This window comes from Hesperophylax consimilis, chromosome 5 (genome assembly GCF_061612785.1).
Source record: "Hesperophylax consimilis isolate HC1 chromosome 5, BYU_Hcon_1.0, whole genome shotgun sequence".
Classification (NCBI taxonomy): Eukaryota; Metazoa; Arthropoda; class Insecta; order Trichoptera; family Limnephilidae; genus Hesperophylax; species Hesperophylax consimilis.
The window spans coordinates 20,911,709-20,939,695 of record NC_142840.1 but is presented as its reverse complement, the minus strand read 5'-3'; the positions used below and the strand labels follow the sequence as shown (position 1 = coordinate 20,939,695).

The 27,987-nt window shown below is 32.8% G+C and overlaps 2 protein-coding genes across 2 annotated transcripts in view; both read left to right on the top strand.

The window, feature by feature from the left end:
- Positions 1-27,987, top strand: part of LOC149423635 (neurotrimin-like) — a 233,822-nt gene that overhangs the window by 137,691 nt on the left and 68,144 nt on the right. The gene's annotated exons all lie outside the window — the stretch shown is intronic.
- Positions 543-2,961, top strand: LOC149423636 (uncharacterized). Its single transcript, XM_089632051.1, has 4 exons — positions 543-1,092; positions 1,592-1,753; positions 1,985-2,083; positions 2,739-2,961. Exons 1-4 carry the CDS (start codon positions 930-932, stop codon positions 2,843-2,845), a joined length of 531 nt encoding a protein of 176 aa, XP_089488177.1. The 5' UTR covers positions 543-929; the 3' UTR covers positions 2,846-2,961.

Sequence of the window (27,987 nt, the reverse complement as noted above, 5' to 3'; positions counted from 1 at the left end):
CACTATTTTAATATGAATTTTACCTGTGATGTTAAGTACGGGTTTGAAAATATGACTCTCCAAAAAACAAAGCAAAAATCAAAAACACTTAAATATATTAGACCGGTCGGTGGCCGAGTTGACATCGCGCTTGGGTCTCACCCAGGCGTAGTGTGTTCAATTCCCCGGCCGGCTAAGTCCTCCATCACAACACAAGCAACATTTTCCGCTTACTGTGGTAGTATTAGGAGATTTTAAAATATTGTCATGTTATTCGTAACCCGGGAATGTTTTTCTTTCTTTAAATATATATATATATATATATATATATATATAGGTTTATGATACGGCACTTTGTACATCTTAGCGTCTGCAAATAACCGGAACTATTGGATCATTTCGACTTACTTGATCATTGAGCACTTACTTGATCATCGACAAATTGAGATTTAAATGCCATTTTAATCGTCTCGGCGAGACGAGATCAGTGGCATTTTCAACTCAATTTGATGTGACAAGTGCGATTTTCGTGAGCATTAGATATGCTCCTATATGCGATTTTATCTCAGATATTCAACCTGACTTTGTTAATTATTTCTATCGTATGTTAAACTAACTTCATTGATCTCAAAAAGCGACGTTGCCATCGTTATTTGTGTCAAACGCAGGTGTACAAATAATTTTCTAAAGTAATTAAATGTTTTAACAATTGTATGCAAAAATAGCCTCTAAAGTAATATTATTTAGAGCTTATTATCGTACGACATTGCGTATTGGTCTAAACAATATTCGAAAGGAACTATAAGGCTCAAGAATTGTATGCAAAATTAACCTCTAAAGTTATATTATTTAGAGCCCATTATCGAATGATGTTGTTTGCTAGCACAAGGCTGGTTTGTTTGTATTGGTCCATTTGAAGCTAGCTTCAGGTTAGTTTTCTGAAACACTTAATGACTTGTAACTGGCTAACAGATAATATTAAATATTACCGTTATTCAATGTTCGTATATCACGAATCAGTTGACAGGTTGATTTGTTTTTGCGTTTTATTAGCTTTATTACGAAGGAGATTTAATAAAATCTTTCAGCTTTGCGAAATGGATTTTAAATACGGTAAGCTATTACATATTTCTAAATAGGTAATAACCTAAATTGTAAAATATAGAATTAATATAATAAATATAATATTAACAATTTTAATCTATGCTTATCAAATGAGTACAGAATAATTACCGTATTTTATTATATAGGTCATGATTTTTTTCTTTCTTTTTTGAGAACCCAAGCAGTAAAATTATTTTGAATAATAGATATATATTATGTATTAACAAAATTCAAAAAAGCTAACCTAACAACTTGTGGTAAAAATGTCAAATCAAACTAAAGCCATATTCCTATACTAAAATATGCATTTAAAAGCATGTTTTGTTTTCAAACAGTTGTTTCTTAAAATAATTAAGTTAAAACGAAGTTTTACACGTCGGATAATCACCCATTAATTTGTTCATATTCAAATTAAACAAATTCCTTTGTGGAAATAAAATTTGCAAAAACAGAAAACTGCAGGTACATATATGTATGTTTCAATGTGTTTGTTCTTGATATTTTATAGATGTTCCAAGAACCAGTGATTTACGTACATCAATAAACAGTACTGACGACATGATCTCGTCTTCACCCTTTTCGCTAATTTCCAAAGGACAAAGTTTAATCATCAGCAATATGCAGAGCATACTGGGCGAAGAAATTAACCATGAAACTTCCTCAGATTCAGGTAATATTCACTGATAATAATCTGAAATATTACAGAGCTACCTTAGCTTATAGTAAATTGTTATAGGTAATATCAGAAATGCTGCTAATTAAATATTCCGTTGCAAATGCTTAATTAGTCTGTTGTTTTGTCATTATATTAGGTTAGGTTTCATATTTGTGCACATGACTTACTTACTACATTGAGATATTATTATTGGATAAATATATAATATATTATGCTTTATTTTAGAAACCAAAACTGAAGTAATGTTAGAAAGGAGTCCGCCGACGTCCGAAGATGATGATTCACTATACAAACCGAACAACGTTACTTCTTCGATAGAATCAGGTATCTACAGAAAACATGTTTAATACTCTTGAAACAATCAATACGTAACATATAATTTGATTATTATATGGTCAGAGGTGCGGCCCAGAAAGCCGAAGGTCCGGTGCGAGTCCCAGATGTGACCGTATCTTTTCTGTTTCAGATTTTAGATTGAGTGATGCTAATATTGTCTTCATTTAATTAAATAATTTAATTTAATTATAATTATTTTGAAAGCAATAATTATTCGCCTGAAACACTCATCCACATTGAAAAATCTCCTGATAAAAGATATTTTATTTATTTATTTAAACGCCCATAGGGCTTTTACAGATAATAATGTACATCTTTATTTATTTATATATTTTTTTAATTATACAGATCTTATATCTTATATGATAAATATATGTTATACAAAATAATATAAGAAAATATCCGAGTTAACAAAATATAGGTACAAATAATTGAGATTTACATAACGCCAACGGGACTCGAACCCGTGTCCCCTCGATTTCCGGTCGACAGCTCTGACCACTGAGCTATGGCGGCTTATCGCTTATCCGCGAAATAATTCAATATATACTAGTGTTTCATTCAACAATGACTGCTTTCTTATAATTTGAGGTTTTACTAATTAAGTTTAAAGAAAGCTAAATAATGTATTGTTACTTTTTAGATATGAAAATTTCCAACGCCGATGATGAGCAACATCATTTAGAGAAGCAGGAGGCAATCGAAGTGTCATCGACTACAACTCGAAGCACTATTTCTACTAGTAAATGAGCACGAGTGCATGACCGTAAAAACTCATGTCCATATTGTACTAAACTGGTAACGAACATACCTTCAATTTCAACCTTTGATTTAGCGTTTGACCCTGTGCATTTTGATGTTTTTATTAAAGCCGTACAAATAAATAGTGGTTACGATGAAATTACAGGTTCTGTAAAAAATCCTAGCATGTCTCAACGACTTTGTACAATCTTTTATAGCCGTACAAAGTCGTTGAGACATGCTAGGAATTTTTACAGAACCTGTAATTTCATCGTAACCACTATTTATTTGTACGGCTTTAATAAAAACATCAAAATGCACAGGGTCAAACGCTAAATCAAAGGTTGAAATTGAAGGTTTCTGTTCTTTAATAACTATATACACCTTGGCTAAATCCCTCATCTTCGATGTTATATGTGTATTCAAATGGTGTTCCGTGTGATTACTTAATAATAAAGACCCATATGAACATATTAATGGGTCAGACATTGCTATTTTTGCAATATTTTCATTTTTAAATACATGAAATATTTGAGTTTCTTAGAGATTCTGAAATTTCAGAATTGTCTGGGCATAATAATATAGAAGATGATTTTAGTACTCTAACACGATCATGTGGATTTTTCTCAGGTAACGTACTTTTTGTACATTTTAAAGATAATTACCTCTGTTTCTAAAGGATGAGTTGAATTTGCATTTTCTGGCTGTTCTGAAGGATGAGTTGAATTTGCATTTATTGTAGTGTCTGTAAAAGTTGGTTTTCTAAATATTTCAAAAGTATGTTTATTATTATTCTTTCCAATTGTTAGATCTAAAAAAAATATTTTACCTTTGATCTCATGTTCGACTGTGAAGCAGATTTTATTATTAACAGTGTTGGCCCAATTAATAAAGATATCTAATTGACGGTTGGTGCCTTTCCAACATATTAAGATATCGTCTACATATCTGACATAGTATATTATATATTTAGCTAAGGGAGACTTTAGAATAATATTTTCAATATGATCCATAAATATCTCCGCTAGAAGTGGGCTTAAAGGGGATCCCATGGGAAGTCCGTCCAATTGCTCAAAATATGTATCATTAAAAAGAAAATAATTTGTTTGTATGCAAATTTTATGAGCTGGAATAACTCTTTTCTTATTATTGGGTTGACATTAGATTGTTCTAGGATATTTTCAATTATTTTAAGGCATTCTTTAATGGGGATGTTGTTAAATAAGGATTTTACTAAATAAGGAAAATTAATTAGTTGAAAATGAATGCAATTTTTTTTTTAAGTGTGATTTATTTCTCTATTTTGTTAAACTCTGATAATGTCAGTTTGGTATGACGTTTTCCATATTATTTTAAACTGAAATTATGTAAAAATCATTAATTAATTATTTTTTAAGTATGTTTTATTTCAATCGATTTTGCTATTATATATTTTGTTAATATCTGATAATGTCAGTTTGGTATGACGTTTTCCATATTATTTTAAACTGAAATTATGTAAAAATCATTACTTCATTATTTTTTAAGTATGTTTTGTTTCTCTCGATTTTGCTATTATATATTTTGTTAAACTCTGATAATGGCAGTTTTGTATAACGTATTGTATATTTTTTAAACTGCAATTATGTAAAAATCATTACTTAATTAGTTTTAAAGTTTGTTTTAGTTCTGTTGAATTTCCTAATGAAAGTTTTTAAAAATGTCTGAAAATAAATAAACTAAAATGTGAATTTTTTCAAATTTGTTTTTATTTTACCAAACAATGAATTTGTGCAAAATTTTATTAAAACACAAGACTTGTGCAATATGTGGCTATGGTAGATTATACTACAGCTACTGCCGGGTACATTCCAGAGTGGAAGACGTGACTGGTAACCCCATGGGGAATGGCGACCATTCAGGAAAGTATCTTCTAATCTATTTACAATTTGGTACTGCCACCCCGGGAACCATTTATTGGATAACTACACCTCTGCCATAGGTCACCCCAAGTGGTTTGGTGACTGTGCCCGGGTTCATGGGGTGAGGTTTGCTCGGGTCTTGGCGGTGGATGTGTCCTCCAGCTACGTGGAAGGCCGGAGAGACAGGTTGAGGGAAACCTTTCAGGCAGAACTCTTTGGGAACATCGTCTTGCACCGCAGTGGGAGGGATGGATTCATACGTCCGTCACTCCTGGACCCACAGACCCCACCCACCCACCCCTTATCCTTCCTCTCCTTCCCTTCCTTTAAAATACCCTCCACACAGCATCTTCAAAGATGACATAGGCCTGAGGGAAAATATTTTCCTCAGGGCTTCCTGTGTGGAGCTATTGTTAAACAAACAAAAAAATGGCTCAGTAACATAACTAGTTCGAAGGTCGCGGGTTCGAACCCGGCGTGCGCAAATAAATTTTATTTGATTAATTTGTGTTATTTCACAATTAATTAATTAAAATAATATATAGTATATTTGCGGCACGTTCCAGAGTGGAAGATACTACCAGTATCGCCCTGGTGTAAGACCACCATTCAGAATTGAAACGTTGCTCCAAATGGGTTTAGCCGTGTTTAGTGACTAGATCTGAATAGCCAGGTACTTCCCCACCTTCCTCTTTCCCTTCCCCACTTACCCTCAGCCACACAACATCCCCCAATTGGGGATGCCATATTCTCACTGGCTCTAGACGGGAGCAGTTGGGACTCTTGTGAGGTATTCACTATAAAACAATTCACTATAAAACAGTTCTGAATATTTCAATTAATTGAGGTTAATGAGGGCGTACTGTACAGGGCCCGCAAATACTTGAATAGTACACAACTGCTAACCCTGTACAAATCACAAGGGCGCCCCACGGTTGGATTTGGCAGCCACCTCTGGTGTGAAGCCCGAAAATACCTGAAAAAACCCTCGACTCTGTGCAGAAACGGGCGGTCTGTTTGATAGATTCTCCCATCTTAACAAACGGATTGCAATTTTTAGAGCATATGCTTGTTCTACCGGTATTTCTATGGAAGATGCTCCGAGGAACTAGCATCATTAATCCCTTCAGCACCGGAGCATAGTCGGGAAACACGCCAAATGCATGCCCAACATATGTACACGGTTAACATTAGTCGCATGAGAACGGGTCGTTTCTACGACTCGTTTCGGTGTTCAACGGCTCGGCTCTGGATCAAATTTCCGGCCTCTGTGTTTCCTCCCTCATATGACATGGGTCTCTTCAAGACACATGTTCACTCCTTCCTCTCCTCAAAAAGACCCTCCACACAGCATCTTCAAAGATGACATAGGCCCTGAGGGAAATTATTATCCTCAGGGCCTCTTGTGTGGAGTAAATGTAAAAAAAAAATTAAAGATTTATTCCACTAAAAAATAATAATAATATCTTTATTTAGGAAAGTTTACACATTACAACTATACATACATATTATGGTGTACATTGATTTGTAACTTTTATATTTAAGGTTATAAAATTAACAAAAATGAAGAACTATTAATACAAAATATGTATTAATAGTTATTATTATACACCAGCACAAATATTGTGTACAAAAATCGTTTTCTGAAAATCATATAATAGGTATTTTATAATAAAAGGAAAGAAAACAACTCAAATAAATCAGATTTTATAAAATATACTTCCAATAATACTGTAAACACAATACTAATATTATTGAACTTTGGTATTTTAATTGTAAATCAATCTACATTTTCAAATAATAAATTAATGCTATTAAAAAGATAGAATATCTTATAAAAGCCTGTTCTACAAAACTAATTTTAAAATAATTAATTCAACTGTAAACGTAATATAAATAAGTTTTGATTGTATAACTTTACTTTTAAATAAACCCGCAATTTTAAATATTCGCGCCAAACGTTCCAATGCATTACGTATTTTCGAATATTCAACCAACAAATAAATCTGTTCAAGTCCGTCCAAACAGAAGCTCGACAGAAGGACAAAAGATTTGGCAACATTGCATATCAAGTAAGTGCTTTCATAAAAAAGATCAACATGCGTTCATGATTTAATGATGAAAATTTTGTGAGCATATGCATAAAATAGCTGTATATATAATAGCTGACCACATTTTAAATTTATTTCACAAAAAAACATGTTGCCACGTAATTTACAGCGTTATATATCACATGTGAAAGGATGATCAAGAAAGGTGGTTTACTCAAAGATGTTCCAATAAGTGTTGTCCGATATAAATATATATATATATATATAATAAATTACTATAATACCTTTGGCTGTGGAAATCTCAACTTATATTAGGTATGTATGAGTTTTACATTAAATGTTTCTACTAAATGAATTATTAATTTCTACTAAAACCATTACATCCGAAACACTTTTTTTTATTCCGATGTGTGCTTAATTATATTTAAAAAAAATCTGTTCACGTTTTTGAAACACCATTTTATGTGGATTTTTTGAGACAGTTCCAATTTTTACCATCAGCACATAAGTAATGAACTGGCGCCGATGTTTTAAATACATGATTATTGTAAATTTTCTCTAATTTTTACTTTGGACAATATTTCCTAAAATAGTTTAGAGAAGGGTCCCAACTGCTATCAACCGTCTAGAGCCAGTGAAGCTGCATACCCCAATTGAAGGCATCTCCAATTGGGGTATGTTGTGACGGTGGAAAATAGTGGGGAGGGGAAGGAGATGGGGGAGGAAAGGAATGGTGGACTTACACAAGGGCGATACTGATATTATCTTCCACTTTCAAAGAAGTGGTACACTCCATGGGTTCATGACAAATAGATTTCTCAAACCGCGAATTTGATGTTTGTACTGACTGCGATATTTATAAAATCGTTTTTTCCTCCAAAAACTATGATCAGCGTTTTATTTCCAACACACTTTCTTGTTTTTCTGATACAAAAGTAAGGCTTATTGTATTGTTTGTATTAAAAACCCTAGCCTATTCCTTCCTTGTACAGGAAAACTTAGAGCGATGAAGAATTAATGACCTGTTCAAAGAAGAAATAATTTCTCAGGAAGAAGAATTTCTCAGGAAATGTATAGTACCTAACCATTTCCGGTGGAAATGAAAGACAATAATCAATGGTTAAATAAAGACAAAATTAACAAGAAAATCGGTAAAAAATATAACGAAAAAAATGTCTATTTATCTTTAAGAATGATTGCTCCTAATGGGTAATCGTTTGATTTCTAATTTTACCAAATAGTTTTCCGTGGCAGAAGAATTGAGGAGTACTTATAAGCAGTTTCTACAATAATCTGACATATTATAAAGTGTTGGTTTCATCAATTCCTACTATTGAATAGATTAAAATGACTGTTTAGAACACCTAACATCAAGATCTAAATTGTTAAGGCCTCAAAAATCAACGCATTTTTCGCTCGCAAAACGCGAGCCGAGTCTCGAATTTCGGAAAAGGAGAAAAGTAACATTAAATGGAGGAACCGCCGTTTATGGTTACTTTGTTCCTTTCCCATAATTGGATACTTGGCTCGCATATGTAAACGTAGCACTAGATGTAAGTCTGGTTAAGTAAAGTCCTGAAAATTTGGCCAATATTCAAAACCCCTGGTAACGTATAATTTCGATAATACTTTTCGGAGTTAGTTACTGTCGCATAATAGGCAGGATCAATAAAAACAACCATTTTCGTGCTATTAAATTTAAAAAAAAAACTTTTTGTTTCGAAGTCTGTATTGTGTGCACTATTGAGTAGAACTTTTTTTTCTTTCTGTTTGAATAATTAATACCGGCACTTCGAACTCTTTCCACAGCGGAAAATTTTCCACTCATAATTATTCGCGTTTTCATTTGGAAAAATTATAATAATTTTATATTTTGCAAGTGGACCGAGTACAACATTTATGTGATAACTTAATCAAAAGCGTGTTTCGAGTTTATTCTGATTAAAGCGCAGACTCTAAGCGAAGGAGCGGCGAGTGCTAACCTCAACGAGAGATTTAATTTCAGTTCCCAACAGCTGGAAAAATATGCCACCATTTTGATTTATAAATCTACTTAATGAGTTCCCCGTAGGAGTGACGAGTTGCTTTTCAATTAAGCTTTTTTTAAACTTTTGTAATTTTTAACATTTTAAACAAACTTTAAGGAGGAAGCATTCTGAAACTGTGTCTATGAATAAGTAGTAAAAAAACACTTTCGCGAAAGAACGTTTTACTTTTTGTCGTGAACTTTAAATCATTTATTAGTTATGTGAATGAAAAGGTTCTATTAACACATTTTCTTTAGTTTGGCTATTAATATATTTAACACAAATTCAGCTAATCGTACATAATGTGTAATCATGTAAGTATTAAGATTACACAGGTAAGGTTTTTTTTAAATTTTAATATAAAGTTTTTAAAATTATATTTATGTACACATATTTTGCTTTATTATTTCATTCAATCCCATAAAAGGTTTACATACTATATCTTTGATATACAAAAACAAAAATACACATAGAAATATATAAGTTATAAATACAGCACGTGATATGGAACGTTGCAAACAAGCAGTACACTGTATATTTTATTACATAGTAATATTATGTAATTTTGTTAGGAATTGAATGAAGTGTTAGTTATTTAGTATTTCTAATGTCCGTTAGTTTTTTTTTGGTCTACCACGTTACAAATCTTTTAAACAGCCAATTCTGATTACTTGGGGTAGTGTAATTTAGGAAGTTATTGAATATGTACGGAACTAGGTAAGATGGATGTTCTTTTGCGAAATTCGATTCAATATAGGGTATTTGAAAGTGTTTGTTTAATTCTGCTCTTATGTTTTACGAGTAATGTGGTGAGGTGATTTTTTAGACGGTTTTTATTAGTAAATGGTTTAAACGTATAGCAATTTTTTTTATAATCATTTACTATTATGTCGGATATTGGTAATGCTATTTTATCATAATTCTAATTATTGGTTTGTGATTTATTTTAAGAGGTTTGAGGTGAGCATCTGCTGCTCCTCCCATAATGATATACCAATCGTTAGAATACTTAATGACGTCATTTTTAGTATTGTTTTCAAGATGTATGATAGTTCCCGAATTTTTTGTAAATAAATTAATGTGGAGATCACATTTGAGTTTATGCTCAAACGTTAAGCCAAGATATTCAATTATATTTGCAATTTCAATTTTCTCTCAAGCACAGCGTGTGTTATTTGAGGATGTATTGGTATAGGGGTGAAGATGTAGTTTTGAAGGGTTATGTGGTTGACCAGTTTTGGTTTTGCTGAAAGTTATGCAATTTGTTTTAGAAATGCTGAACATTGGTAGATTATTTTCTAGCCATTTGTATGCTTCACTCATCTCTCTTTATGTATTTTTGTAGACCTTTTCCCATAATTGTGAATAACATGTCGTTTGCTTAACTGATTATTTTGCAATAATTATCTAGATGGTAAAGAGTATGGTACCCACAACGCTGCTTTGCGGTATTCCATACCTAATATCAACTTTGTTACTGCTGTATTTATTTATTTTTTAAAAAATTTTTCAATTTTCGATGTCAAACCATTTTAGCGGAGATCCGGACGGCGATTTTAGAGTTTTTGGTGTAGTAAGTTATATGAAATGGGATCGAATACTTTCGCTAGATTTAAGTACATCCTATCACTTTTGATCCGCCATCCAAGTTTTTCACTGTGTATTTGGGTAATTCAGATGAAGCTTTTTCCACACCCATTTTCGGTCGAAATCCAAATTGGTGGGTTGATAGCAGACTATGTTTTTCAAGGTATATAAGTAATCTTTTTTTTAAATTATCGATTTAACTTTGTTATAATTAAAGATTGTTATTTAATATCAAGGTTTGTCTCCCGTTTTATATCTACCTTTTGTTTTTATAGAATTATTGAAACATTATTTATACTCGTATAAACATTATAGTGTTCGTACCTCAACTCTTTGTGGGTCATTTCAATGTTAAAGGCATCTGATTATAAAGTTTAATTGCGTAGTAACCACTTACAATGTCTTTGTCAATGCGTTTTATATTCTAATGAGATATTGGGAGTAGTTTGTTCAAGATCTTGTTATTATTATTGGTTGAGATTGTAAGGGAATATGGGGATTGGATTTGAAGAGATGAAAGGTTGTGGATTTAGCGTAAAATTGTCTTATTACCGAATTAATTAATATAAATATTGTTTACTTATAAAGTAGGTTTAGACTTCAGAAAGATGGAATCTGAATTGGTATCATAAATGCAAATCATTTTAACAGTTCCAACTTTTTAACACATTTTAATTTGAAAATGATTGTACACGCTTATGTAAAATTTCTACGTCGTTTTATTGGCATCACTAATTTACTTTCAAAGTAATATACATAATTTTACTAAGTAACATTTCATGGTGCTTGATTTAGCCTTACATCCTAGTTTCTTGCCCCGTGCATCATTCTGTAGACCGCAAAATTAACTCAACTTATGGATTTTTGTAAGTTATTAAAGCAGGGTTTTTTTCCATTGTTCCGATTTTAACTTTTTTTAATAAATATGTTAACTATTCACGCACTATGCGCAATCCTGAAAAGCCTTAAGCCTAACTTAGTACTTATTAGACGTATTTTGCTCCACATATTTGAAAAATAAGCTAGTATAATGTTTCTTTATTTCTTACAAAACAGCCGCTACTGTCAAACTTTTTTGCAATATTAAACTGACTAAAAAGGTCACAACTCATTAAAACTAAAATATGCAAGAAGGTTGTTTCAAGATGTATTTGCGCCATTTTGGCGTAAATTTAGAACTCATTATAATATTACGTCGCACTTACCCTTAAAGTTAACACTTGCTCGTATATTTTACGTTGAGTCTTCTTTATACGAAAAAGAATAAGGTTTAATTTTCATTTGATGATCAGGACAATAAAATCGATGTCGATTTCTTGATTGCACATAGAGCAAGATTTAAAAACATCAAAATAATTTCGAAACAAGGGGAACAAACACCTTTTTAATTACTTGCAAAAGTCCATAAATTGAGGTGATTTCGTGGTCTTTGGAATTATGAAAAGAGCAAGAAACTAGGATGTAAAGCTAAATCATGCACATTGTGCCTCCTCACAACTAACACTAGAGAATGTGAGCAGGTTCCTAAACGAAGGGTATTATAATATTTATTTACGATATTATCGAAAGTTGTTGCTTTTAGGGTAAATTTGAACGTGTTTTTAACATTAACTCAATAATTAAAAAAAAAATTAAAGAATAATATAAAACGTCATTTAAAAAAAAAATTGGCATATATACGCAGGAAATGAATTGTTTAAGATAAGGCACTTGCTGGAGGCGGAATATTTATTTTGTGTTGGTTCAGAATTCGTTGAACTAGTCATAATATTATAATAATTTATTAGTTTGTATTAAGTTATTCAGTGCTATGTGGGTGGAATGTTATCTTTTAATCGGAACAAAATATGTAAAATTTTCTGAAAACTTTAAGGCCAAATAAGTATTTCTATAACCCCAGAAGTAAAGTATCAAGCCTATTAAAACTAATGATTAAAGGCAATAATTTACTCGTCTGAAATATCCATACAAATTGAAAATATCTAACGAGTAAAAATAAATGCCGCCTACGGAAATTGAACCCGCACCTTCTGATCAGGTGCTCTGAACCACTAAGCTACGTCAGCTTATTCTCAACCCGCAAATACCAGTAGTCCAATCAGTCAAATAGTGGTTCAGAGCACCTGACCAGCAATCAGAAAGTACGGGTTCAATTCCCGTCGGCGGCATTTATTTTTACTCGGGAGGAATTTTCAATTTGTACGGATATTTCAGGCAAATAATTATTTCTTATAATAATTTGTTATCCTTTGTACGTTCCATAAAAACCTTGTCTAATAAACTTTAGTTTATCATAAAAAAATAACCTATTAAATTAATCAAAATAACCTATTACCGATATTTCAGATTTAAATTTTTCGTACAAAGACAAATTGTTTTGATCTTAAATTTTCTGTTTCACTTTAAATCCTTGACCTATTTGTTCAAAATCTACCAATTCTATCAAAGTGGCCATTAACCTTTCCATTACTGTGGGCTTCGTGTTGTTCTTAAATCGACAGTGTTTAAAATTAAAGTGCGCCTCGCCTGCCGAACATGCTAATAATTATTATTCTCGGATTTGCTGAAGAAATCAACGAAAACACGCAATTCTCAGAAAGCATTATTGTGAATTTGTACAGTGAGCTTTTCAGAAAGTAAACGATTTGGGATGATAAATATTTACGTCGATTACTCTGACGTGGAGTCATCCGTCTCAGAATTATTACACGACTCAGAATATTAACGAATTCATTTATAGTTAAATTCGTTTTAAATAAACATCTGCCTGGTACTGTACCTACGCAATATAACTGTTATTATACAGATCTGTCAAATATGGAAATTATGTAATACTAGTGAAATAATATTCATCTTTCAGGGAAATTTGTATTGCGTTTTTTTTCCTTCTTACGTTTGCAAACTGCCTCAATCTCATACGAATTATGAGTACATCTTATATGAATTATAAGTGTTCAAATTTTATGTGAAAATTTGGTACTTATCTACTGCGAACATTTAAATATGAGTGAATTCATTCGTATTTTGCATAACTGAAAAGCACGGGTGTTTATTATTCATTGTTTTTCTACGACGCATTCTTTGCCCTTAATGTAACAAACATTATTATTAATATTTATTAAAGGTAAACATACAAGACAAGTTTTTACGCAAAGCACAAGAGATAAAAAATTATTCGCCTGAAACACAAATATAAAATAAAAAAATCATAATTGCTTAAAATAATTTATTATCCTTTGTGCTTTTCGTAAAACCTTGTCTTGTCAACATACGCTTGCCTTTGATAAATATTAATAATATTTGAAAAGTCAAAATATTTCACCGTATGAAAATATTATATATCTCAGATAAATATATAATATTTTAAATAAAGTATTTAACAATAATTTTGCCACAAACATAATGTTGGTTGTTTTAAGGTGAAAAAAAATCAAAAAGGAAATAATTGTTGAATGAAATACTAGTATTTATTGAATTATTTGGCGGATAAAAATAAGCCGACGTAGCGACGTATTATGTTGGTTGCATAACCTAAAAATCGTCATTTAAATTTTTGCATGAATGATAAACCTTAAAGTTCAGTGTTAAAATATCCACATATAATCGTCGTTTTGACAGTGAACACATAATAAATATACTCTGTCTCTTAGCACAAGTTAGAAACCAACAAAACTTACTTTTTTAAAATGGGTTTCTATAAACAGCGGGATGTAGATACAGGTATATACTTAAATTTATGCAGAGACTGGCAAAGTACAGGCACTCCCATTATCTTTATAATTCTGGCCAAGGTTTTTTTTAACTAGATAGTTAGTGGTATGTTGTCTATTTTGTACAAACACGGATTAAATATTCATTATAATTGTTTATACCTTGGAACGTAATTTTGTAACCACCCTTTCTTCTGTACACCAGGTGAACCGTTTTTGGTCTCAGGCTGTTTTATTTAATAGTTTACATACTTAAGCTAATCGCTAAGGCTTTATATATTTATGAAGCTTAGGCCAGAACAAAACATAATTGTTTTCTCGATTCGTACCACATGCGGGATTAGCTAGCGACACATTTTTTTACCTATTTTTACAAAAATTTGATGTCACTCTCAGACGATTTTAATTATTTTTTTCTATTATTTGAATTTCATCAAAACCAAGTTCAGAAATCATAATGTCTATCATTGCTTTATTCAGGTATAGCTAGGTACCTACCATTATTTTCGTTTGTTGCAACTGTTTTTCAGTTCGTATTATATACTTTTATAGGTTAATAGTCTCTAAACAAATCTAATAAAAATGAATAAAATAATTATATGCCGTTTTCTTCTCGAGTCTTTCTAATATCATTAATTTGTGTAGGTACATGCATAAAAGTAAAACTATTGGATAACCGAAATGCTAAATGATCATTTCCATCGTGTACTTAACATAAATATTTATGAAACGCTTTCCCATATTGCAAATTTAATATAAAGGCTTAACCAAAAAATGTGAACGAGCATGTTCTTAAGTGGAGGCTTTATCCGCCGAGGGAGGAATATTTTTACGTTGGAAAGTAGGTTAAAGCAATAGAGCCCCCATCACAATACAGTTCCGATATTAGCTTACATACTTATTAGCTACTTAGCGATACTAGCATGGGATTTTATCATATTTCCAATAAGCAATTTATGAAAAGTGATTTACTGAACGATTCAAAATAACAATTGCAAAATAATTTGTATAAGGTCTACACCATTTTCAATCGTAAAGTTTAGTCACTGATATTCAAGTAGACTCTAAACCATCTCCTCCATTATGCAGGAGGTCCTACATATCAGTAGTCTTTTGAAAATTTTTAAAAATATCAAAAAGCATTTCGTGTGCCTACAACTATACGATTCCATGACTCTTGATCCCCGACAGTTGGTCCTTCGACAGTTAACCCCCCGGACAGTAAATCCCCCTCCAACCCCCCTCACCCCCCCTCGATCCACAAATGATCGTTTATAGCGTACGTCCTCCTTGGTAAAGTGCAGAGAGGATATACGGCCGTATGACAAAAGTCGATACACTATATATATGCAGGCGTCTTGAGTGGAAATCCGCTATACAAATATGTTTGCTACCAACAACAACAATTAACAGTAATGTAGTGTCTCCGAAAGAGCATTGGAGTGAGATGAACCACTGAATAGCAAAAGACGACATACTTATATAAACAGCCGTAAGTACCTACTTGCATGTAATATAACTAAATGTCCGCGAGAGTGTATGAAGAGGGAATATACAACCGTGGATCGAGCTGAAACTCGACAAATAGACTTGTTGTCGATGAAATACATTAAATCAATTGTAATCAGTGGCAATCACATACACACACGCGGACATCTATCTGAAATTGATAACAATAAACCATTTAATAAACGAAATCAATGTCGTCCCATCCGATTGGCATTTGGCAAGGTTGGTAGAGATGTCACTCCAGTTCCTGGATAAGAAGGTTTGTTCTTCAGTTAAACCATTTTTTTCTTTTTTAAAAGACATTTCAAAATGGATGCATTTAAAAGGAACATTTTTTGTTTATCATTCATTAAATTTAATTATGTCTTATATACAATGGAATAATGTTTGAATCGTTAATTTCCAGCTTTTGCGAAATGGATGTGTTAGTTCATCGAACTGTTGACTTAATAGTCAGCAGATTCCTAAAATGTTTGAACAACATGGATTTTAACGGATAACTATCTTTTTGATAATTCCTGAAAGTATTTTGAAAATTGTTAAGCTTAAACGTAACCTTTTTCAACATACCTCTTCGTCAGGTAAGTTTTTAGATTTTCACGGCCAAAAGCATTTTTGTTGTTTGTTTTTGGGGTGTTATGCCGTGTTGCGCTAACTCCTTATTTAGCCGACGTTTCGGACAGCGTTCACACATCACACATCTTCGGGTCTACCGGATCTGCCCTGATGATGGACACTGCAACGCTGTCCGAAACGTCGGCTAAAGAAGGAGTTAGCGCAACACGGCATAACACCATAAAAACAAACAACAAAAATACCTCTTCGTCATTTCAATTCCAGCTCAAATCCTATGTTTTACAATTTATTGCCTAATTATTGTAATGATCTTAGTATGACATCGGGGATATTCAATAAATGCGTTGGTTCTTCAAAGATTACGATTTATTTATTATTGTAAGATAATTATAATGAACGTCTGGCTGGACATAGTCCTTTCTATTAGAGACTATGAGCGATGGAATAGCATCGGCAGTACTCGTAACCATTCGGGTAAAACCGACATGCTATCTCTGCATACATGTGACGTGAGTACCGCCATCTATGGAAATACCATAAAAACTACATTAACTGGATAATAATCACTTATACGTATCTAAATACTCTACCAATATCTGGTAGGTGGTATGGAAATTACAACAATTATATATTAATTTGGTTAATGTCGATTTGGGTTTACCATAGATAACAATATCGATAACTTTTAACCATCCAGATAATTCAGGTTCTGCCATCTGTCATTTATAAATGTCGTGCAATGATGATTATTCTCTTAATTCATCGCATACCTTTCAACCAACCTCATTCACTCCATATTTTTTTCTTCGTTACTTTTTATGTGATCTGATATTGGCTTTTTTATGAGCGCACAGTGTATTTATTTACTAGTAAGTAGGCCAAAAGCTGCCGTTGGGTTTGATGTAGCCTGCTGTATATTTTGCATAGATATGAGATTTCAGGATAAAAAGCTGCAGTGACGGAAACACTTCAAAATAGCTTTTATAATGCGTTCCCATTTTCCAAGCCAGGTTTTTACGAACGGTGTTATTATGTAGTGAACATTGTGTACAGTGAGTGCACTATTTTCTGGCGGATTTCGCTTATTAACTTGTAATAGAACTCTCCCAGGAAGCTTTTATAATCTTTCGTGAGTTAGACATTAACATTGCCCACTGGTTTTTGCCGAATATTTTCTATATACCAATAATGTCAATCATATTTTTAAAGCTTTTTTTAATATTTAATAATATTACTATTTTCAATTCAAAAAAATATGGTTTTATTCACTTTCTGTTGTGTACTTATAAGTAGGCGAAAAAGCTATCCCCACTTAAATATCCTTAAGTTAAATTTAAATAATACAGTAATTTTATAACATTCATGTTTATGTTTTTGAATTTTTGAATTTGTGAAGAGGTTTTTTTTTTTGTCATAGACAAATAAGTTAAATTATTTTTAACTCAATAAGGGGTATTTCTGAACAACTGTAAGAAACCTACCTACAAACTAAGAAATAAATCAACCAAAATGTCTAAAACTCGCAAGGTTTGCAGTGCAAAGAAAGATACATCTTCACCTTTAGCAACCACGTCTGGCCCTATTGATTCACCGTCGGCGCATCAGTCAATGATTAACATTGACACTGACTCATTAATCAATTTTTTTGAGTCGAAACTTGAAATCATGCGCAATGAAAACAAGAAAGCAATTGACGCTGTTCAGTTAAAATTAGATGCGCTGTCTAACGAGTGGAAGGATCAATACACAAAAATTCTGGGATGTGTGAGCGTTCTCCAAGAAGAAAACTCAAACCTCCGGCAAGAAGTCCAGTCACTCCGAGATGCACAAGATGAGATGGAGCAGCGCAGCAGAATATGCAATGTAGACATCCATGGGATTCCCGAAGCAAAGGGCGAAAATTTGATGACATTAATAGAAAAAATAGGATCCAACATTAACGTCCCGCTTCCAAGTAGCTGTGTGGTTTCTGCGCATCGCGTCGCTCGCGGCCACTCCTCGCCCTCCAACCGTCCACGCAATATAGTCGTCCAGCTCTCCACAAAGCGACTTCGTGATGATGTCATCGCTGCAGCAAGGACTCGCCGCGGCCTTACCACGGAACAATTAGGATTTGGTGCTCCCACCACCAATTTTTATATAAATGAGCACCTTACATTGAAAAATAAAATCCTATTTGCCAAAACACGAGCCGCCGGAAAAGCTAACGGCTTTAAATATATATGGGTGCGGAACGGCAGTATTCTGGCGAAGAGGAACGATCTCTCTCGGGTTTTCACCATTCGCCGTGAAGGAGACCTTCAAAAGATAATCACACATGAAAACATGTGACTACAAACATGTTACTGCTGTCTTCGGTATCCGCTTTCTCACAGTATTCTGTATCCTGTAATTTGTTTCTTTCAAAGCTACTTTATATTTTTGTTTACCGCGCAATATCCCTATAACTTTAAACCAATACCATGTTTCTCACATATTCATTCACATTCTAAAATGTCAACATATTTCACATTCCTTGATCTAATAAGTAGTCTATGTTTTTTATGTAATTTCGAAGCCTCATATGCCCTGCATAATGTATCACTCGTGCGATTGTGGAATATGTCAAACGGCACTCCTACTCTGGTAAAATGATCTCATCATCATCTATATCCGTTTATTACCAGAACTGTGGTGGTATTAGGACCAAAACCCAGGAGCTACTAATTAATGTATTATCGAATAACTACGACGTTATAGTTCTAGTTGAAACATGGCTTGTAGCAAGTATAAATACGGCTGAATTCATAGATTCGCGTTACACGGTGTTCCGACGTGATAGGGATCGTACACTCACTGGTAAAATGGACGGAGGCGGTGTGTTGGTAGCAGTGCGCAAGGAGCTTGCATCTTCCCGGCTCGATGACTGGGAAAATGGTCAAATCGAACAAATCTTCATTTCTATTCCGGTAAGGTCTTTCAATCTCATCATATGTGCAGTATACATACCTCCTGCCTCACAACCTACGGTCTATGATACGTTCTCCGAAAACCTGGAATCTGTATATTCATCACAACCAAATAATACTTTTTGTGTACTAGGAGATATGAATCTACCAACTCTGACTTGGTCATTTTCCGAAGACAGCAGTCAAGGTCTCGCCTCCTCAAATACGGCTGCATCGAAAACTTTGCTTCAAGCAATGTCATTGATGGACTTACTCCAATATAACTGTATACCAAACCATAATGAAAAATACTTAGACCTCGTATTCTACAGTCGCGAAACAAATGTAAAACGTAGCAACAACCCTCTCCTCTCAGAGGATAGACACCACCCAGCCCTTGAATTTGATATATCCTTCGTAATTCAACCAAAAATCAAAAACAAAATACAGCGTAGGCGCAATTTCAGGAAAGCTAATTATGCTCAGATTAATGAGGACATTAATTGTATTGATTGGTTATCTGAAATCGCAAATTTACCAGCCGAAAAAGCAGTAGATCGATTCTATTTAAAAATTAACAGTGTAATTGATAAGCTTATTCCAGTATTGGCACGACGAAATGACAAATTCCCCATATGGTTTACTCCAGAACTTATTAGGTTATCAAGGAAAAAAGATAAAGTCTGGCTCAAATGGAAGACATATAAAGGTCTTTCTGACTATCGTGAATTTTCCTTCTTACGTGCTACATACAAAAAATTGACTTATGAAACCCGAAGGTTATTTTTTGACAACATCGAAAGTTCATTGCAAAATAATATCAAAAGCTTTTGGTCATACATATCCTCATTAAAATCGTCTGAAGGATACCCTGCTGCAATGTCCTTCGAAGGGCGCAAATCTAACGATGCCCAGGAAATTTGTGATATGTTCTCTGAATTCTTTAAGTCAACATTTGAACCTTCCTCTAACAATGACCCAATTATTAACATTGACCAACTCGAGGAAGTTCAGGACTCTGGACTTGCGCACATTCACACAATTAAACTAACGGAAAAAGAAGTGCAATCGAGTTTAAAATCGATAGACGTAAACAAGGGTGCGGGTCACGATGGAATACCGGCGTTTTTCCTTAGATCTGCTGCGTCGTCACTGTGTGTGCCGCTTACCATAATATTTAATAAATGCCTGAGTGATGGGGTTTTCCCTGATAGGTGGAAGTTGGCCTATATTATACCGGTCCACAAGGGTGACTCGCGTCAAAGAGTGGAAAACTATAGGCCAATATCCATTCTCTCGGCGATCCCTAAACTATTGGAAAGACTTGTCCATGACAATATATATCCCCAGCTTGCTGCCAAAATTACTGAACAACAACACGGGTTTGTAAAAGGCAAATCTACCACGAGTAATTTACTTATTTACTCAAATTTCTTATTTACTAGCATGGATCGAGGCCACCAGGTAGATGCAATATATTGCGATTTCAAAAAAGCTTTCGACAAGGTTGACCACCTTATTCTTATTAAAAAAATTATGTACAACGGAATTAGAGGAAATTTATTACGTTGGTTTATCTCATATTTAACAAAAAGACAACAAGCCGTATCATTACGAGGACAGACTTCTACATGGGAACCAGTTACTTCTGGCGTGCCACAGGGGTCAATCCTGGGTCCGCTGTTGTTTATTCTTTTTATTAACACTGTTACTAAATGTTTCATGCATTGTTTATATCTTTTGTACGCTGACGACATAAAAATATTTGCCATTGTTCGAAATTTAAACGATTGTCTTCTCATACAAAGCGACTTAGTAAGGTTCGAAACGTTTTGCAATGAAAACAAAATTTACCTAAGTTACAATAAATGTAAACAAATAAGTTTTACTAAAAATCACAACGCTATCAAACACAATTATTGTATTGGTAATTATTTACTCGAGCGCGTTTACTGTATAAGAGATCTAGGCGTACTTTTTGATTCCAAACTCCACTTCGATGCGCACATAGATAATATTGTGAATAAAGCTTACAGCATGCTAGGATTTGTCATCAGAAACAGCCGTGAATTTCGAAAACCTGAAACATATCTTCTTCTTTACCACACTCTGGTCCGTTCTCAACTTGAATACTGCACCTCCATATGGAATCCACTTTACGATATCTATAAAGAAAATATAGAAAATATTCAAAAGAAATTTCTGCGATGCCTCAATTACAGAATGAGCGCACCCAAACGTGGGTACATAAATATGCTCTCGAGTTATAACGTCTCCACTCTATCTAACCGGCGAACATACCTTGATCTCATGACTCTGTATAAAATCTGTAACAACGTTATTGACTGTCCCGACTTACTGAAATTGATAAACTTCAAAGTACCACCCAGAGTAACAAGGCTTAACGACTTATTCCACATTAGCAGGACGCGTACAAATGCTGGTGTCAGGGATCCAATCAGAAGAATGTGCGAATCACTTAATCAGAATCAAAACCTCAAGGACTCTGACTTATTTTTTGATACACGCACTACTTTTAGTAGAAAAATGAAGACTGTTTTCCTACAAAGTTCAAATTAAACAACTTAGACATACTTCGTTTAAATATATTTATATATTTTTTACTTTCTGTTTAACATTGTTTATCTATTTATATATATTTTTTTTTTGTTTTACCATCTAAATTTTTTCAAAGATAATTTGTAATTTCTTAAAAGGATATTGCGCATTTCTTTCATATCTCTATTTGTAAAATAATATTCTTATGTATATATTTTTCCCCTATTTATAAGTGAAAATATTTGTAAATGTTTTCTGCTGTTTAAGTTAATTCGTGAGAAATAGTTTGGATGCAGGTGAATTCTCTAGTTGATGTTTCGTATATATTTTTGTCAATTGATATCTGTATCTGTTTTTTCTCCTTAATAAAAAAAAAAAAAAAAAAATGTAGGAAAACATTACAGAGAAATAACCATTCATAATTTTCGACAAGTTACTCGGAAGGGTAATTTGTCGAAATAAAAGCAATTTTAATAAAAATAAAAGCAATTCAAAAATAACAAATTGTCCGTAAATGGTTTCACCACAGTTTGCTTAATGCCTTCGGAAGGCAAAACAGTTTTCGTGCATAGTAATGATATCATAGCAGAAATTTTTTTAAACCTTTTTTATTGAGTGATTATTAATTATTAAAAAAACTTTGAATTATAATGAAATTCTACAAAATAAACTTGATAGCAAAAATGAGAATATTTTTCAGGGGTTTTTCTTCATTTTCAATGAGATATTACTTTGAAAATATTAAAACCCAAGAGTTAGTCGCATTTTTTATTTATTTTATTTGACATCGAAAAATTGACACTATACCAAGCTTTGACGTGGAAGACAAAGCTTTTTCACTAATACAATGTATTTTTTTTTAAATATAATTTAGAAATTTTTATTTTGTAAATTTTTAAAGATTACAATTTTTTTTTTGTTATTTGTTTTTGGGGTATCATGCCGTGTTGCGCTAACTCCTTCTTTAGCCAACGTTTCGGACAGCATTGCAGTGTCCATCATCAGGGCAGATGTCTTACAACATGTCTTACAAGATGTATTACAATTTTGGTTATTTTCTCAACTACCATACAAGGCTTATGTCCGTATTATAGTAGTTGGACATGATTTATGTAAGAATAACAAAATAATATTTTGAAGAGCAATAATAAAACATAAGTGAAAAGAAAAATTGTCATGGTAAAACAAAATTTTATAAAATGATTATTATTATAGAAACCATATTAGAAATAAAAATAAGACAAAAAATTATTTTATAGAAAATAGAAATAAAAATATGAAAAGTAAGATTAAAATACATAAATAGATAAAATTATCCCTAATAATTTTAAATCATTATTTTTTTCTTTAAAACAGGTTAATCTAAGTACGTACTTATCTAGAAATGTACCTATTTACGGTCACATTGTCACATTTAAATTTAGCGATATAAAAAATAAACGATAGAGTTAAAAAAAATTTTCTACAATAGTTTTAGGAACTCGTATATTCTTTAAATAAGGCTCGTCCCCTTTCAAAGAGCCAATTTTGAAAACTGATGGTAAAAATATCTTGAATAGTTAGAGAGCCTGGTGTTGATTTTCCACAGTGAATTTCTAAAAATGAGAATTTATACTATCTTTATCGAAGATCACACTGGTGTATTGATTGCATTTTTTATTTGTTTGTACACGCCCAATTAGGGATTTTACATAAGATAAAATTAAAAATACATTTCATATAATCAGAGAGTAAAAGAGATATAATTATAAAAATATTAACTTAAAAACAACAAACAGAGTAAACAATAGGATCCACTATCTTATAAATTTCGATACATTGAACATTTATACACATTACAAAGCTATCAGGATAGACAATATAGACATACATATTTGATAACAATGTTTTTATAGGCTGATAGACATTCAGTACCGTTTGTGTTCATGTAATATTTATTCCCTGCACTGTGCAGTCGGTTCATTACTGAATTTATTTCTGCTTTGGTACCTGCAATGTTACAATGGTAAGGTACCTTCTGACGAGTAAAGGTAATAGTCTCAATATTACAAACTCATGAAAAGATCGTTGATTTTCTTAATTAGAGAAGATACCCCACCTCATCGTTCGATCCTAATAGGACTGGTACAATTGTAGTTCTGCTGTTTTTTTCCAGCCTTAAGTCTGCCTTAGTGACAGTCAATCTTCGATATGAGAGAGCATTGAACAATTAATGGTGTTTTTATGTGTAAATAAAGATTATTTTTTGTTTTTAAACAATTTGTGTTCGTTGTACTAAAAGTAATATAGACATTAAATATGTAGATTGAAAGACATAATAACATTATTATTCATATCCATTCACCCATTTTTTATGATCGAATGGAATAAAAATACAAAATTTGTATGGAAATTCATTCTTAAACAAAAAAAATCAAAATGGGCATTAATAACACAGGCCATTAAACATCGCTGGTACCCCATAACTTCTAGGAAGTGTTTAAAAATAAAAATAGGCTTTTAACCTATATAAGGGATTTTAGAGACCCTTGCATCCGTTGCTCGGGCAGACGTTAGCACCCTAACGGTCGTTCCCCGCGCTATATGGTTCGGAACTCAATAATTATACCAGAGAGCAGAGCCGCCGCTAGGTGCACAACCGCCTATATGCGAACATAAATTTGGGGAGTTCAGGTACGGAATGCATATTTAATTTTTTTCTTTTATTTTATTTAAGGGTAATCAACAGTTTAAAATATGGTTGGTATATACATGTGAGATTTACTTAATTGAGAAACCAATTATAGATTTCTTCATTGTGCTAATACTGGACCAGCCTCACTAATGAACGCAGTAAAAGTTTTATACAACTGATAAGACAACCGAGTATATAAAACCTTATTAATTGAAACGTAAAATAGCAACTGACATAAGATAAAAAGTTCATGGAAAGATATATACGTTGCTTATCCCCTCAAAGGGGGTTGGTTATGTGTTACGTAGCGCCCTTGAGGTGATTTTTCACAAAAACGGCGCTCTACAAATTATCCAATTATTATTATCATTTATTATTATTATTACGTAAACTTGAAATAATAATAATTTCTCATAGAATTTCAGTTTTTTTTAAAGGTATTTTAAATGTTCTATAGATTTCTTAATTTCGTGGTTATAGTTAAAATAAATACTATTTTAGAAACAAGATAAAATTTCCTGTTAGATTTTTGAATTTGAAATGTGATTTAATTTTTGAAAAAATGGAAAATTTTAATTTTAAACCTGAAGAAATATTTTAAAAAGGTTTAGCTAAATTTTTTTAGTTAAAACGTCGTTGAAATCCAAATATCTCAACAATAAAAAATAGTCCTTTTATTTAATGAATTTGCAAGAAAACGTAACTTCACTTTTTAGAATTTCCGATAATGCTAAACGATTTGACCATGATTATGGAATTAATGTATTTCGCTTTCATTTTACTTGGTACTCAAACTTTTTAATTCTTCCTAAAATATCGGCTTATGGTCGATGGAATATGTCCATGGTGGTGCAATACAGAGGTGCACCCCTTGGTTTGGCAGCCCTCGTGCCCCGCACACCTCAAACACCAACCTACGGCAACCCTGACGACATGACACGGTGGAAAGGGTAGAGTGAGGGTGAGGAAGACTCGACGGACCGTCATCCGAAAGGGGTCAACCATAATTCCTGTGTGCCAGTATTTATGGACGCCGGGCACGCTGGATAGCTGGTTGCTGGATGCAAGACATGTAGTACGTGTGTGTTATGCGCCCACCTACCGGAAAACACGTGATTACATTCGGAATCACGTCATTATATTTTGTAATTACGTTTTGTTTTTATTAAGTTGGCGCGACTTTTTTTAATGGTCGCCGAGAGATTTCAGGATTTTTGGTTGGAAAGATATATTGCGCTTGAATAATTTTTTATAAATTGTTCAGCCACCGTTCAGTTGACGCTATTCTCTACAAGTTTATTATGGCGATCTCTGTAGGCACGATTCGGTATTTTTTGTATATAATTATATTCGTTGTTTTTTTCTTGTTTTACTGAATGAGTATGTAAAAAAGGATCACGAAGTTATTTTAGTACTCTCACGATTTTGTGTATCGCAAACAAGTTCAATCAAATTAATCTTTTTTACATACTAAATGTAAATGTTAGAGAACATTTGTATTCCGTATAGTTTTAACAAAAACTAAATGCTCAAGTCTTCTAAAAATTTCTGATCGGGATAGATATGAAATTGACTGCTTTAAAATGTACTATTTTTAGACTTAATAATAATTTAAACATCTGTCGTGCAATTCTTATGGATCAACCATGTTTACGAGAGTTTTCTAATTATTAAGATAAAATTGAACAAACCTTAAACCTTTCTTCTTTAGGAAAACTTATTTGTTTGTCCAAAATCATCAACAGTGTTATTGACTAAGCTTCTTTGTTTCAACTCATTCAGTTCAAAATCTCTTCCCGTAGACTCAGAAATAATTCATTGCTGTTCCTTCAAATCATGGATCCCATTTTCCTTTGTCTAGAATTTTGAAATTAAACTTGTCAACTCAAATCAAACCATTCAATCTTTTGGCGTAAATTTAAATGATTTTGTACGACTTTAAAATTTTATGATTTTATCAAAACCTTTGACTTGAGATCTTCTTTTTGTAATTTTTAGTCTTACATATTTGCCATTGCTCTATTTATGCATATTGTTTGCTCTCCTTTGGCTGTAATCTTTGTTTGTTTTTATTTCATTCAAAGTTAAAATTTAGAGACTAAATTATCTATCTACGCACGGTACAAGTACCTTTAAAGGTGGTATAGAGCGTCGACAGGATGCTTACTCTACTGAAAATCATGGAAGATCGATAGGAGGCAAAGTAGAAAAGACGACATACTCAATACTTGTTTTGAGTTGTTCCAGACAACACCCCGCAAGGTGAAGCTCGTCAAGATTAGTGGCACTTTCCTTTAAGGCGATGTCATAAGTAGTAATGCAAAATCATGTGTTTATGGTTTTAAAATTTGGTCGCCTAGAAATGTTTCAGATGCTTTAATTAAATTCTGCGAGTAGAATACATCTTGGTCTTTGAAATAATCGAGTAATTTTTAGATAAATCTTTATTTTGAAAACTGCTTTAAAGTTCAAAATATCCTACTAACGAACCCATTTTTGGTTATGATTTTATTGTATAATGTGGCAAATTAAGTTATTTATAAAATGATCGAAAAAAAATATGCCTGAACATCCACAAAATAAAATAAAAGGTACTTTTTGGCCATGTTTTCTTCTTGCATAAATCAAAACAGGCGGATGGTGTTAAGCAAGAATTTAAACCATATCGCCATCTACGTATGGGTTGTTATTGTACGTTAATATTGTATGTTAATATTATACGATGTAGTGCATCGCCTTAAGGTTTGTTTTTACAGTGATCTCCCATAAACAAAATAAGACAAACGTTATTATAATTTTACCATCCGTTAAACAGCTCTACATTCAATTTCCGTGTTAAAAAAATCCACTCCTGCAAAATATACCGTCCACAAGAGTTTTGGAAATGAATCTCACTTATGCGTTATTTATGTCAGCGACTATGGGACTTTTTGTTCTAAGAAAGTAATAGTTTCAAAACGTATGAGTGGCGCTAAAGCGGTAGAGGTGCAAAAGTTGGGTTTTTACTAAGTGAAAAATATTTTTTTGTTTAACCTGTTTTATGTAGTGATTTAATTTAGTTAATTATTGAAGATGTTACCTTTCATGTAAACATATTAACTGTTTCTTGTGTAAATTGTGATTCTGGTAATTAAACCATTTTTTGTTAGCTACGAAATTGTATTCTGTAGCCACAAACGTTTAAATGAATCGCCAAATTGTATTCGGTTGCTAGGTCGCTAATCCCTGGTGCATTGATGAAATGAGATTCCTTTAGATCTAGGATAAAAGCATAAATACAAAGTCGAACAGACCAATTTAAGAATTTTTCATATCTGAGGGAATTTCGTGTGCCAGATCAGGAGAGGACGGTTTGTGGAGAACATTTAACCTCTCGACCCATTTATTATCTTGCGCCGCAGTGGGATAGATATATTCGTCACTCCCGGACGCACTAATCCCTAGATTCCTATCCAACCCTTATACCTTTTACTTTCACATAACTTCCTCTCCTCCTTTTCCTTAAAAAGTCCCTCAACACAGCATCCACAAATAGGACATAGGCTCCAAGGGAAATTATTTCCCTCTGGGAATACAGGGGTATGGAGTTTATATAAAAAATAGCTAACCTCAAATGCGAGAGGTTACAAA

Bases quoted from the DNA above. Each gene is read 5' to 3' on its own strand.
- LOC149423636 (XM_089632051.1), top strand. From the start codon at position 930: ATGACTTGTAACTGGCTAACAGATAATATTAAATATTACCGTTATTCA. The intron at 1,093-1,591 runs GTAAGCTATTAC...GATATTTTATAG, and splicing joins CGAAATGGATTTTAAATACG to ATGTTCCAAGAACCAGTGAT. The intron at 2,084-2,738 runs GTATCTACAGAA...GTTACTTTTTAG, and splicing joins TACTTCTTCGATAGAATCAG to ATATGAAAATTTCCAACGCC.